A 14,069-nucleotide genomic window follows, 5' to 3' on the forward strand; every position below is an offset into this window, starting at 1 on the left:
CCTGTAGTCCCAGCTACTCGGGAGGCTGAGGCAGGAGAATGGCGTAAACCCGGGAGGCGGAGCTTGCAGTGAGCTGAGAACCGGCCACTGCACTCCAGCCTGGGCGGCAGAGCAAGACTCCATCTCAGAAAAAAAAAAAGAAAAAAAAAAAGAAAAAGTGCTTAAATCAAACACTTTATCAGAAAAAAAAGACTTTAAGCCAAATGTTTTTTCAAGTTTATGTGACTTAAGTAAATTTTTAATAAATAAGCTAGTTTTAAAAGTATTTGTGAAATGTAATTAGAAATGGCTTCAGAATTGTCAACATACATTATTGTTTAGATTCATTGGTAAAGTGGCCTAATTGTCTCTGCTAGATGTAAAAATTTGGCATGAGGGCTATAAAGTTATGAATGTAGCACAAAGGAAAATTATCTTTATGTAAAATTTGATAAATAAGGAATTCAATATTGTTCAGTAAATGAAAACAGCTAAATCCTGAGTTATTGGCAAAAACAAACAAAAATTATCTAATGTTAAGGTTCTTAGGAAAACCTGAACACAGGTTACAAAATGGTTAACATTTTTAATAATAACTATCACAGTTTTAATAAGTAATCTGGGTGAAAACACAATTAATTAGATAAATGTAGTGGAATAAATGCCTACAAATAAACTTATCACATAATTTAAAATCTAAAGTTAAATAATACATATTCATTGAATGTCTGGGTCATTTCTAATTTTTAAATAAATTATAGAAAAACGTTTTTCTGAAAAAGAAATGTGTTCTTATTTAAAGGAAAATAATTTTTGGCTATTCAAAGTTTATTTAAAAGTTATTGATAAAACAAGGTAATGGTAACCAATGTATAAAAGCATTGTAAAAAAATTATAAATATAAAAAGGTATTTTTGGCAAGAAAGGTTAAAAAGGAAAATAATTTTATATGAGAAAGAATCTTATATGGTAAATTTTTGTCCTAGAATAAAATGACTGGTTAAGAAAGAAGGATGTTCAGGACAAACCAGAGAGTCCAAGTATGCCATGAATGGTCTGTGTAAGTCATAATAAGATTTGTAAAAATAAAGTTTTATGGGGGAAGAAAAACTATATGATCAAGTTGTCTGTGATTAAAGAGAAATTATTTACAATGGTCTTTCTAGAGATTGCATTTTGATATTTTAAAAAAACACTTATGCACTAAAGAATTGGGTAGTACAATGAAACTTTCTTAAGGTATTGATTTACCCTTAACAAAATTACAAGACATTTTAATTTTTTTAACCCAAAGTTTAACTTTTATTGTGTCTTGCTGTTTCAGCTTTGTCTCCCCTTTTAAAAGCCCTGAAATAGTTAAATATCTCCTTCAACTCAGTTTTGGCTCCCGTAAGTTTTATTCCTCAGGTGCTGTCTGTTTGTTGTGGCCTTATGCTAAAAATATTTTATCCTAAAGGCCTAAAGGAAATGTCTTCTGCAGCATATCAGTCTGTGCTCTTGGCTTTAGATGGTTCTATGAATCTAAAAATTTTCGCTTGTTACCTAAGAAACACTCTTTCTATGTCTAATTGAAGTACCCTTTTTATTAGTTTGACTTTCAGGTTATTGATAATAAATGGACACCCCACAGGGAATAGCAGTGGCACTGCAGAAGATCTTTTCTTTTGCCTTTTTGTAACTGGCCTAACAAACACATTTTATGTTTTATTGAAATAAGTACCATTGTTATTAAGTTTTGGTTTGCTTAGAAAAAACTGAGATTAAAAATTTTTTCAAATTAAAGTTATCACATTCATATAACTTTCTGTATTTTGCTCTTAAAGTCCTTGTGTCATTAAGTTACAGAGCTTTGACTTCTGGGTCTAAACAGGACACCAAGTCCTCTTCAGTCTTAAACCCTGACAGCAGTTAAAACCACATCTTCAGATCCGGTAGAAGATGCCAACCAAAATAAACTGTGTTTGTGAGACACAGGGCCAGAAATTAAAGCTATACTCCTCAAGACCCAGAGACTATTGTGGAAGAGGTGGGCATGAGATTGTAAGGGCCAATGTTGAGAGATAAAATTAGTTCAATTTCTCTGTAAATTAACCATTAATACCAAATGACACTGATGCAAGACCAGCATATGAGCCCTGTGTCAGATGAACACGCTTTTTTTTGGAGCATTAACTCACTCCTTCATAAGAGGTTATAAAAGTTATAAAAAGGTTTATGGAAATTATATCTTATGGTCAAGATAATTAAAATTTAATAAATTTACTTACAGAATTTTAAAAGACACATTTAATTGGCCTTATGCTGTCTTTATTAGGGCTTGTTGTTTGGGAAGTTAAATCTCTCAATAAAGGTTTTTGCTTTTTTTTTTGAAATCATTGAGTTCAATGATTTGACTCATTTCAATGATTGACTTATTTTATAACAACTTGTGATCCTATTTTGTGATATGAAGTGTTCTAAACTTTTTATATTTGACAGACTTCCAAAATCAAATTTTAACTTTAGTCCTCATTAATCTTTTGATATTAGATCCCTTGAGGTCCAAAAGAGACATATACAGCTTATTTGATGTAATAAAATCATTCAGGAAGTAGTGTCAAATATGAAATGGGGTTTAACCTTCTTTGGATTATATTTATATAAATGTGTTATTAGTGTGTGTTCCAGAATTGTATGAGATTCCTGTGATTCTAATATGTCTTAGTAAATGTTATTAGTAGTAATGGTGATTCTGATCTAAAATTATATGCCACAGAAATAATCCAGTTTCCTTGTCATTTGTGTCTTTAACCATGACTTTCCTCATCTAGTTGTTTCACTTTTATTCTTTTCAAAAGGTATTTTTTATAATCAGCTATAGGACTCTGACAAGTTGTTCTTGAATGCAGATTTCTGATGACTTTGGAGACTGTGACACTAGAATAGAGGAAAAACTTGCAAGACTCCCGTAGAAAGCTAATGTGTTCATAAACATCAAGCAGAACATGAGTTAATTACTAATGTAATTAGACTAATGAAAGACTGAAATAATTTTTTATGACTTTGTTTGAAATGTTGCTAATTCTTTTGTTTCTGCATCCAGAAAACCCTTTTTCTTTGAGCTATTTACAGCTTTTAATAATTGGGTCAGCTACACTCCTGTGAGCAAAATCCGAAGCATATATCTCTCTACCTGATTTCTCCAGAATTTGAAAACTATTTGCAAGTATATTTAATTTATAGCAGTATAGTTAGTTGCGTAAGTTCAGTAAGAATCTTTTTCTTTGTAATAGGACACAATTGGAGACACTGGTTATTTTACCAGGGCTTTCATTGGAATGGCATGCTTTTAGATATAACCAGATTGCTTTAAGGAATGGAGGTTGACTTGTAGAGCCAAATAAAACCCTTTGGGAAAGCTGGACTTATACCTTGTCTACACAGTCCCTGTATAGGTTCCTGACCTGCAGTAAGTAAAGAATGTCACTTTCTGACAGACCCAGGAGCCCTGTTTTCTTGGGCCCTTGAGGTGAGGAATTCACCCAATACAGGTATTTGCAGGCATAGGCTGGACTCAAAGCATTGAAGTCTAATCTGAGATTCCTTGTGAAATAAAGTTCCAGTAAAGTCAATTAAAAAGAAAAGAGCCTATACGGCAATTTTTTTTTTTTTTGCTGACTTTATGCAAATACTCAGGCCAAGTATGGTAAGACCAACACTTATTTTACACATAAATTTGTCTTGTGATTTGTCTTTAGTGAAAATGAGGACTGGAGAGAGAAAAATTGTGTTTCAAAATAAACTGGACTACACTTATTATTAGATTCTAGTCTTATCTAATGTTTTTCCATTTTTATTATTTTCTATAGTTTGGACTGAATTCTAAAATTTTTCCTGGCTACACGTCTCCAAAGTAATGTTTTTAATTGTTTTTTTTTCTTTCTTTCTTTCTTTCCTGTCCTATTTTCCCTCCATTTTTTTCTTGATTTAAAATCCCTGAAAATGAAGCTGTGCTTTCTTAAAGCCTTGCAAACTGAAGCTAGACAATGTAAGCTTCAGAAGAAAATAACAGCAAGTTATTTACATATATAAACTACTTTCATACCTGCCTATTGATGTGTGGACTTCAGAGTAATATGGCCTATATCAATTTTCCAGGATTGTTCTTCATCTTGTTTGTTTGTTTGTTTGTTTCTCTTCCTCATCCTATTTTCTCTTCATAGGATATGAGATTTCACAACCTACTAAAAATGATCTTTCCTAATAACCTGGCACCTACCTTTCTAGGAGTAAACTGTCCTAGCCATGAGAGAGCAGACAAAACCTGAGACCAGAGGCTCATTCATTTTCTTATAAAATGCTTTTTCTGAAAGATGTGAAAGCAAAATAAATCTCAGAACCCCAAAATCACAAAGCCAAAGGGAAAAGTCAAACTGGGAACTGCATCAGGCAAACCTGCCTCACATTTTATTCTTAAATAAGATAGCTACAAAGATAAAAAAAAAAAAAAAAAGCCACATACCTGCCTCACAATTTGCCCACAAGGAAATTCCTTGTGGACATAGGACAGACACAACTCAAAGTCATCCCTCTGCTCACGTGAGACAAAAGCATATGTTATTAGTTCCTCTGCCCTGTTGTTTCACTAAGCCAGACTAAGGTGTAAGTGACTTTTCTTTTATCCTCCTCTCACATGTAAATTGTGTATTCAGTGAAAAGCTAATCAGAGACTCAAAATAATGCAACCAGTTGTCTCTTTTATCTACTTATGACCTAGTAGCCCCTTCCCCACTTGGAGTTGTCCAGCCTTTCCAAACCAAACCAATGTTCATCTTACACATACTGATTCATGTCTCATGTCTCTCATGTCTCCCTAACGTGTTTGAAACCAAGCTGTGCCCAGACCACCTTGGGCAGATGTGGTTATGATCTCCTGAGGCTCTGTCATGGGCACATTCTTAACCTTGCAAAATAATCTTTCTAAATTGATTGAGATCTGTCTCAGATACTTTTTGGTTCATACCCTTTATACTTCTAAATGTTGTTAGGAGCCCTTGGCTTAGGTTGAAAGAAAATACAGTGATTCTTAGGAAGCAGGTTAACTGAATAGTTAGGATGGAATTGTTAGGAATGGGGACGGGGATGGAAATTCATGATCTCAAAGATAGGAGCTAATACCAAGTATTTGAGCCATGAAGAGACACCCTTATGTGTTCTTTTTAACATGGCTAAAATTAGACTCTTTAGCTCTAGACCTTCCTCACCTCAGCAAAACAAATCAGTTTCTCCCCAAGACTTCTCATTTCATTAAATGGTGCCCCTATCAATTTGTGTAGGGCCCAAAATCCAGGAGTAATTTTTAATTTTCCCAACTTCCCTTCTTCCCGTCCATGATATATACAAAACAAATCCCAATCTCTGAGCGTTTCTCTTCTGCCACTACTCTGAGCTCTCCTCAGTTCTCACCTAGACCACACCTGGGCCTCATTGGACTCCATACGTGTGTTCCTGCCACCATGCACTGCATTCTGTGCACACCACAGGAGAGGCAGCTCCTCCCCTGGCCTCTGTACACTCCAAGGTAAAGTCTGGCCATGGCACCTGCCCATCACTCTAGTCTTATCTTGCACTGCTACTTGCTGGCAGTGCTTCGTACTTCTTGCTTGTGCCAGTGCTAATTCCTGTCTCAGGCCCTGTGCGCTAGCTCAGCATTTCCAACCTTTTTGGCACCAGGGACCCGTTTTGTGGAAGACAGTTTTTCCGCAGACAGTCGTGAGGTTGGAATAGTTTTAGGGTGATTCAGACACATCACATTTATTGTGCACTTTGTTTCTATTATTATTACATTGTCATATATAATGAAATAATTATGCAACTCACCATAATGTAGAATCAGTAGGAGCCCTGAGCTTGTTTTCTTGCAACTAGATCGTCCCATCTGGGTTGATGGGAAACAGTGACAGGCTATCAGGCATTAGATTATTATAAGGAAAAAACAACCTAGATCTCCTGCATGCACAATTCACAATAGGGTTCACGCTCCTATGAGAATCTAATGCCACTGCTGATCTGACAGAAGGTAGAGCTTAGGCAGTAATGTGAACCATGGGGAGCGGCTGTAAATACAGATGAAACTTTGCTCACTCACCTGCTTCTCACCTCCTGCTATGTGGCCCAGTCCCTAATAGGCCACAGGTGGGTACTGGTCCATGGCGCAGTGGTTGGGGACCACTGTACCAGCTGACACCTCCTACCTGGAATACTCCTTTTCCCTACTTCTTTACCCGCTCCGTCCAACCCACTGGTTCTTGTCTGTCAGTGTGACTTCATCTCAAACCACCCCTCTCAGAGACTGCTTCTCTGCCCTCTCAGTAGGAAGTAGCCATGGGGTCATTCCCTGTCACATCACTCCACCTTATCTTTGGAGCGTACTTGTTAAGTTTTGATACTTGGCTTTCTTGTTGGGTGGCTTGCCTGTCTCTCTCCCTAGCATGTAAACGTCTGAGAGCAGGGACCTGGTCTGTCTTGGTTGCTGTTTCCCCAATAGCCGGAATGGTGCTGATTGAGATGGGAGCACAGTGAATACCTCCCACTGGGAAGTGCACTGATGGCCTCTGACTGTGGAAGCCATCAACAGTGCCAGTATTGTTGGGGCTTCCTTCCTGCTCCCACCATTTCCCTGGGCTCTAACTGCTGCCTTCCATTGCCTTGCAGCCGCCCGTGCCAACTTCCGTTCCCGTCAACCATGCAGCAGCACAGCCCCATGTCCTCCCAGACCTCCTCCACCAGCGGGCCGCTGCACTCTGTCTCCCTGCCGCTTCCACTCCCGATGGCCCTGGGCGCTCCACAGCCCCCGCCCGCTGCCTCCCCCAGCCAGCAGCTTGGTCCAGATGCCTTTGCAATTGTGGAGCGAGCCCAGCAAATGGTGGAAATATTAACAGAGGAGAACCGGGTGCTTCACCAGGAACTTCAGGGTTACTATGACAATGCCGACAAGCTCCACAAGGTACGTGACTTCCCTGGGGAATGGGAGGGAGACAAAATTCTTTACCTGGTCACGGGGAGTTGATGCACTGACTGACTTGCCAACATTGCACTAGATCCCTTTTTATACTAGACCCTTTGCAAGGCTTTAGGGAGACGAAAATAAATATGACCCAGTTCCGACCTTGGAGGAGCTTACATTCCAAAAAGGGGAGAGAGTTGCATATGCTAACACCTTCAGTAAGAGTGTGAAGGGTCTACTGTAGGAACAGCAGAGGTGGCTCTTGATCAGAGACTCTGAGGCTAAGTAGGATTACCCCACCTGGACAAATGTAGAAGAGGGAACACGGAGAGTAAATAACATGGAGGAGGCCGGGTGCGGTGGTCCATGCCTGTAATCCCAGCACTTTGTGAGGCTGAGGCAGGTGGATCACTTGAGCCCAGGAGTTTGAGACCAGCCTGGGCAACATGCCAAGACCCTGTCTCTACAAAAATTAGCCAGTCATGGTGGCCCATGCCTTGTAGTCTCAGCTACTCGGGAGATCACGTGAGCTGGGGTAGCATAGGTTGCAGTGAGTTGAGATCGTTCCAGAGTGAGACCCTGTCTCAAAAATAAAAAATAAAACCACATAGAAATGAAGTGAGAGATACCAAATTTTCCTTTACATTTAGGAATCTCAGACAGGAACCTTGTGTTGTCATGTTCATTTCATTAGCTGGTCTTTGCAAAAAGCAGTCTTGCTTCAACATGAGAGGGTCAAGAGTACAAGTTATTGTGTGCTTTCTGCATGTTTGTGACTTACCAGGTGGGGAGATGCTGAGTAATTCCGGCCTGTGTAGTTACTGTTGGAATTTTTAAATGTATGGTAGCCATTATTCTTAGAGATTTATGCTGAGAGCCAAAGTAAATAGGGGAAACTCCAGCAGGAACAAGCTGTTGCTGGGCAGTGATTTCATGATGACCCTCAAGTCAGCATCCGATGTGCTGCAGGTAGGGTGCAAGGGGGTTGGGCAAAGGTAATAGGATGTTTTAGGGCAGGATAGCCATAGAGCACTTGAGTTTCCTTTCCGGGGGTGAGGAGGCACGTGTAGTAGTAGTGATCCTCCCTCTAAGAGTAAGTGCGGGCTCTTCCCTTGGCAATAAAGGGCTTCTGTAAAGTTAAAGTATAGGAGTATAAACCCCATCTGACTACAAGAACATTGTCACTTTGGCTCTATGTGACAGTTAATGCTCCAGCTGGCCCATTTAGTGTTCATGAGTTAGTGCTGGTTTCACAGGTCAAGCTGGTCATTTTGCTGGTCAAGAGTTTTAGAGTAGTAGGCTCTGCTTGCTTCCTGAGGGCTGTCAGGGAGCAGTGGATTTGATGGTGCATATGTTTCCAGACCATTTTTCCCAGCACGTTTGTGCAGAGCTTCCACTGAAAAGGTCTGGAGCTCCCTGGAGTCAAGACCAGACTTGGCTGAGAGAGCTTCGGCTGCCTTTATTGGAGGGGAAAAATGAGAGCCAGAAACAAACAGGGGCTGTCTAAAGATTGTGACCTCACTCCCACCCCCTCTTGCACCCTTAGAAGTTGGGAAATAGGTGTGTTGTCTCAGCCTTCAGCCTATAAGACACTGTACAGGCCCAAGCTTGCCTCTGACATTTTTGGGCAGCTTCCTTTTAGTATGGTCTGAAAATTGGGAAGTGCAGACTCAGCACTTCTTGGAAAACAAGCATCTCTTTCTTCTCTCCTAATAAAGCTCCAAGGCAGACATGTCCAGAAGCTATACAGACCCACTTGAAGGCAGAGTTTGGTGCTGGGGTTTTTCCCATGGCTGTTTCTGAAGAGTTACACAAATGGTGCAGACATTGGAGGTCTTGTTATTTTTCATTGCCTTTTTATTAACATGTACTTTCTTTTTTTTTTTTTTTTGAGATGGAGTCTCACTCTGTTGCCAGGCTGGAGTGCAGTGGCGTGATCTCGGCTCACTGCAATCTCTGCCTCCTGGGTTCAAGCGATTCTCCTGCCTCAGCCTCCCGAGTAGCTGGGACTACAGGCACGCACCACCATGCCTGGCTAAGTTTTTTTTTTTTTTTTTTTATTTTAGTAGAGATGGGGTTTCACCATGTTGGCCAGGATGGTCTTGATCTCCTGACCTTGTGATCCGCCCGCTTCAGCCTCCCAAAGTGCTGGTATTAAGCATGTACTTTTTATTGACCTATAACATACATCTCTTTCTTGATTTTGATGCACATTTTCATTTTGAAAACTAAAATGGTTTAATCTCCCAGTGTCTCAATATTCCTGCACCAAGGATGGTTCTTAAAAGTTGTGGCCAAAAGGATTTTGATGACTTCTGGAAGAGGAGACAAATCAAAATCTGTGTCCCTTCGTGAACCCAAAACTTTTTCAATCCCTTGAATGTTGTAAGTTGTTCTACAAGTACAGTAAGTCCTCACTTAATAACATCAATAGGTTCTTGGAAACTACAGTTTTAAGCAAAGCCAACTTTTTCCTCATCAACATCACAATGAAATGAAGTTGAAAACACTGATGTTATTTGGGGGCCTGCTATGTGTCATTTTACTTAAAAGTTGCAGTTTCCAAGAACCTGTCAATGATGTTACATGAGGACTTACTGTACTACATTAATCTGTCATATGTAAAACTGGAATTATCTATTCAAAACCTCAGATTTTGATGGATACTTGCCATGCTTATCACAAGTTGGATTGCTGTTCTCGACAACGAGGATCAAGAGACACAAGAGTTGCATGAACTTCGTGACGTATTGGGCCTTGCGTTCCTAAGGTCACCCTAGTCCCAGATCCTCCCTCATCCCCAGCTTTGTCACTCAGCATTCTTAGCAGCTGCCTGAGCCTTAGGTCTGGGGAGAGGGTGGTCAGATGAGGTGACAGCTTTGCTTCTCAGGGATGATAGCTGCCAGTTCTCCTGGCATGGATGTGACCCCTGTTTTGGGTCAAACTGCTGCACGATGTTGTAGGATATGACCCCGCTGTGCCCACAGTTTGATCCCATCTGAGTTCCTTGCAGCATTGAGAATGTTTTGGCCCTTGCAGAGATGCATTGTAAGGGCAGAACTAAAAATAGATGAATTTTTAATTGCAGAGTTTAGCCTATGCATACTGTGCCAGGAACACAGCAGAAGAGAATGATTAAATTCAGAGACTGTCAAATCCCAGCCTAGATATGAAGACCCTGTTTCCAAAGAGGCACAAGGTAGTGATTATCACTGTTAATGTTGGAATGATGGTCAGGGACCCCCAGAAAGAGCTGTTGTTTTCAGTCTTTCCTTTTGGTTATGTTTTTCCCATTTTTTGCCTCCCAGTTTCTCTGAAACTTAATTAACGATGGAGTCTCTACCAGGGCTGGACTGTGGGCTGTTGAGTGGGTTGGCCTCGAAAGCCATCAAGGAATAGACAGGCATTTGATGGGAGAGGACCAAGCATTAAGTTACCCCAGGCTTGCTTTAGTGAAGACCCTCTTTTGTGAGTGAAACAAAGGTGGCTTTGATTGGGCAGTCCATGGCTTGCACAGCATGCCTTTCCTTGGTCCTGCGCATCCCTGAGTGTTGCACGTGAAGGTGCTCAGGGAAAAAACCAGTATCTGGAGCTTGGAATGGCTGAGATTTTCTCAGGGCCTTCTCTGTCCATTTGCTTATTTTCTGCTCTGCTTGTAGTTCTGTCTCTGGGACATCGAGTGTATTTCTGTGATTGCAGGGATTCTTACGGCCTGGCCTAAGAGCTCCCTGACACCTAGGCCAAAAAGGAGAATGAGAGCTGGGAAGGTAAACCAAGATTCCCCTCCTGCACTGTACTCAGAGTCTGAGCTGGTCTGGATAGTTTTTGTGTCAAACCATCCTATCTAACCCTCCTGTATCTTTAACAAATATCAGAGGGTGCTTAAGATGTTCTGAACATGGAGAAATAGAAAGAAGAAGGTGTGGTTTTACTCTGAAGGAGTGTACAGTCAGAAATAAAAAGCTTCAGTCTTAAAATTCTTAAAATGAGTCTACTTCAACTTCCCATTCCTTCGTAATCCTTGCATCATTCTCTGAAAGGAGTTGTTCATCTTTTACTTGAATGCTTCCAGAGAAGAGAAGCTCACTAATGGGTATACTACACTTCTGGAAAATGTACTTAGGAAATACTTCTTTATGTTGAGTCAAAATGTGCATCTCAGCCAGGTGCAGTGGCTCATGCCTATAATCCCAGCACTTTGGGAGTTCAAGGCAGGCGGATCATTTGAGATCAGGAGTTCAAGACCAGCCTGGCTAACATGGTGAAACCCCATCTCTACTAAAAAAAAAAAAAAAAAAAAGAAAATACAAAAATTAGCCAACCATGGTGATGCCCCCCTGTAATTCCAGCTGCCCTGGAGGCTGAGACATGAGAATCACTTGAACCCAGGAGGTGGAGTTTGCAGTGAGCCGAGATTATATCACTGCACTCCAGCCTGGGTGATGGAGTGAGACTGTCAAAAAAACAAAAAACCCTGCATATATTTAACTTCCTATATTTACTCATAACTCTGTCCTCTGCAACCATACTTTTTTATTACCTTTTGTATTGTTATAATCGAGTATCTGAGACTGGGTAATTTATAAAGAGGAGTGGTTTATTTAGCTCATGATTCTGCAGGCTGGGAAGTTTGAAAAGCATGATGCTGGTATCTTCTTAGCTTCCAGCGAAGGCTTTTATGCTGTGTCACAACGTGGCAGAAGGTCAAAGGGGAAGCAGGCATGTATAAAGAGGCAAAACTTGAAGAGCACATCCTTCCTCATAACAACCTGCTGTCATGGGGACTAATCTATTCCTGTAAAATTCAGTCTAATCTCACTACTGCAAGAAAGGCACTAAGCCATTCATGAGGGACCTGCCCCCATGACCCAAACACTTCCCACTAGGCCCCACCTCCCAATGTCACCACACTGGGGGTCAAATTTCAACATGCATTTTGGTGGGGACAAACCATATCCATAGCACTCACTAAAGGAGATTAGTCTTTCTCTACCATTACAGCTATCAGTTCTCATAGGAATTACCTTGTTCTGAACTAAGACCCTTGTTTTTTTCTCTAGGTCCCTTCTAAGCACATAACCATATGTCAGGTCTTGATTGTTTTAGGATTTGAGATAGTAAACTATATCGTGGTAGGGATCCTGAAGTTTCCTTTGACAGTATGCAGAGGGAAGTTCTTTGAGTAAAAGGAAAGAATGCATGATTCAGTGTCCAAGTCTGTCTGTAGAAGTTACACATTTAAAGATTAATTAATCAGTCAGTATTTTGTCATGGGCAAGGCAGAGTTCTAGGACAGTAAGAGCTATTCTACCCTTAAGGAGTTAGCAGTCGAATCAGAGCCACAAAGTGTAGATGCAGATTAGAATTCCAGTGAGGGAAATACAACAGATAAAAAATACTATAAAATCAGACCAAGGGAAGGATCCCTGTGGGTGTAGGTAAGGAAGCATTGCTAGTTGTTCTGGTCTGGAAGCCTGAACACCACTCATCATGGATGCCTCAGAGTGTGTGGTACTCTCAGCTTCCCTGGTGACTTGAAGATGCCCTTTGGTCTTGATGGGGACTGTTCCTGTGACATGCCCAGCTGTCTGAAAGCAAAGGCCACCTTTTATAGATAAAATCAGCAAAGAAGTGTGAGTGTGTCTGGGAGCCATCTCTTTGGTAAATAAAATTTGAAGACAGGATCATAATTCATGGTGAGGCTATGAACAGGATTTAGGACATACTGTCCTCTGTGCTGCTGCATTGCTAGTGGTTCATGATATCTGTGGACGAATCAGAAAGGCCTTGTTGAAATGAGGGAACCAGGGAAGAACCAACTCTGGTATAAGGAGGCCTTTGGGAACATAAGTAGGTACCAAAAGGAGCCTTGGTTTTCTCAGCTCAGCTCTAGTTGGCTGCCGCTAAGCAGAAGCCCTCATGCCCTCCAGCCTGTTCATCGGCCTCTTCTCAGCCATATCCTGGCTCCTCTATAACCTCTGAGGGTGCTGACCACAGTATCTCTCATTCCTTTAAGTTTTTGGCTTCTAGGCTCCTATGGCTCCACTGGGTTCGGTCTTTTTCCCTGGTGCCCCTCCCCTCCTTTGGCATGAATGCTTTTTTGGCCCTCTAATTTTCTGTTTATCTCCCTGAGTGGTCTCTGCTTTCTGATGTCATCTGTCATCTGTGCATTGAGGACACCCCAGCCACTCTCCTGGCTTTTAGACTTGTATGTTCACCTCCTAACTGGAAATCTTCACCAATATGTGCAGCAGGTTCCTCAAACATGGTATCTCCAAACCCAGACTGGTTTTCTTTCTTTAGTGAGCTTGTTTCTCTTATGATCATTTATCTTGATTGTCTCCTTACCCCATCTTCTAAGCTGTGAATGTTTATGTTGTATTTGCTTGCCTTCTTCCTTACTGTCTGCACCCAGTCACCAAAACCTGCTGATTCTATTCATTAGTGTCTTTGGAATTTGCCCTTTTAGTGTCATAGTTCAGGCCCTTGTCATCTGTCATTGAGCTATTAACATTTGCTTTTTACCTGGATATCTCTTCTACCTCCTTTCCCACAAACCCCCACCCTCCAACCCCATCTGTTAGTGTTGTCTCTATGAGAACTTGGATGAGATCAGAGTTAGAATCTTCCTTCCCCAGTACCTCTCACCCCCACTAAGCCTCGCCTGCCCATAATTTAAAGTCCTTCCTTTTGGCCCTACCTCCTGCCATTTCTACCTTGCCCTCATCCCTGGACTACCATTTCTCTGAAATATTTACAGGCCAACTTAAGACTCTTAGCTCCTAAAGACCAGGAATTGCCTTCCTTATTTCTGTATCCTTATCATCTGGAAAAACACCTGACGTGTAAGCAAATAATGAACATCTGTTCGGATATATATTATTTATAGGAGTCTTGGCAGGGACTTTCTGATCTGGGCAGTTGGGGCTCAGAAAAACGGGTCCCTGGCTCCTGGTGCCATTGCTGCCCTATGGAAGCACTGAAAACATGGCTCTGATCTGGGACCCAGTGAAGGGCGCTAGTGCTTTCAACCCCATCAGTTTTGCCTTTGATTCTGACCTTAGCAGCATCTCATCAAGCATCCGTCCATGTTTGTAGGCACCCT

General features: G+C 41.1%; 1 protein-coding gene across 3 annotated transcripts in view; it reads left to right on the forward strand.

The window, feature by feature from the left end:
- Positions 1–14,069, forward strand: part of AMOTL1 (angiomotin like 1) — a 183,256-nt gene that overhangs the window by 115,100 nt on the left and 54,087 nt on the right. For all 3 annotated transcript variants that reach the window (XM_010360570.2, XM_010360571.2, XM_010360572.2), the window contains one exon: positions 6,673–6,964. In XM_010360570.2, coding sequence (XP_010358872.1) covers positions 6,673–6,964 — 292 coding nt within the window. The remainder of the gene's footprint in view (positions 1–6,672; positions 6,965–14,069) is intronic.

Source organism: Rhinopithecus roxellana, chromosome 15, assembly GCF_007565055.1.
Source record: "Rhinopithecus roxellana isolate Shanxi Qingling chromosome 15, ASM756505v1, whole genome shotgun sequence".
Lineage (NCBI taxonomy): Eukaryota > Metazoa > Chordata > Mammalia > Primates > Cercopithecidae > Rhinopithecus > Rhinopithecus roxellana.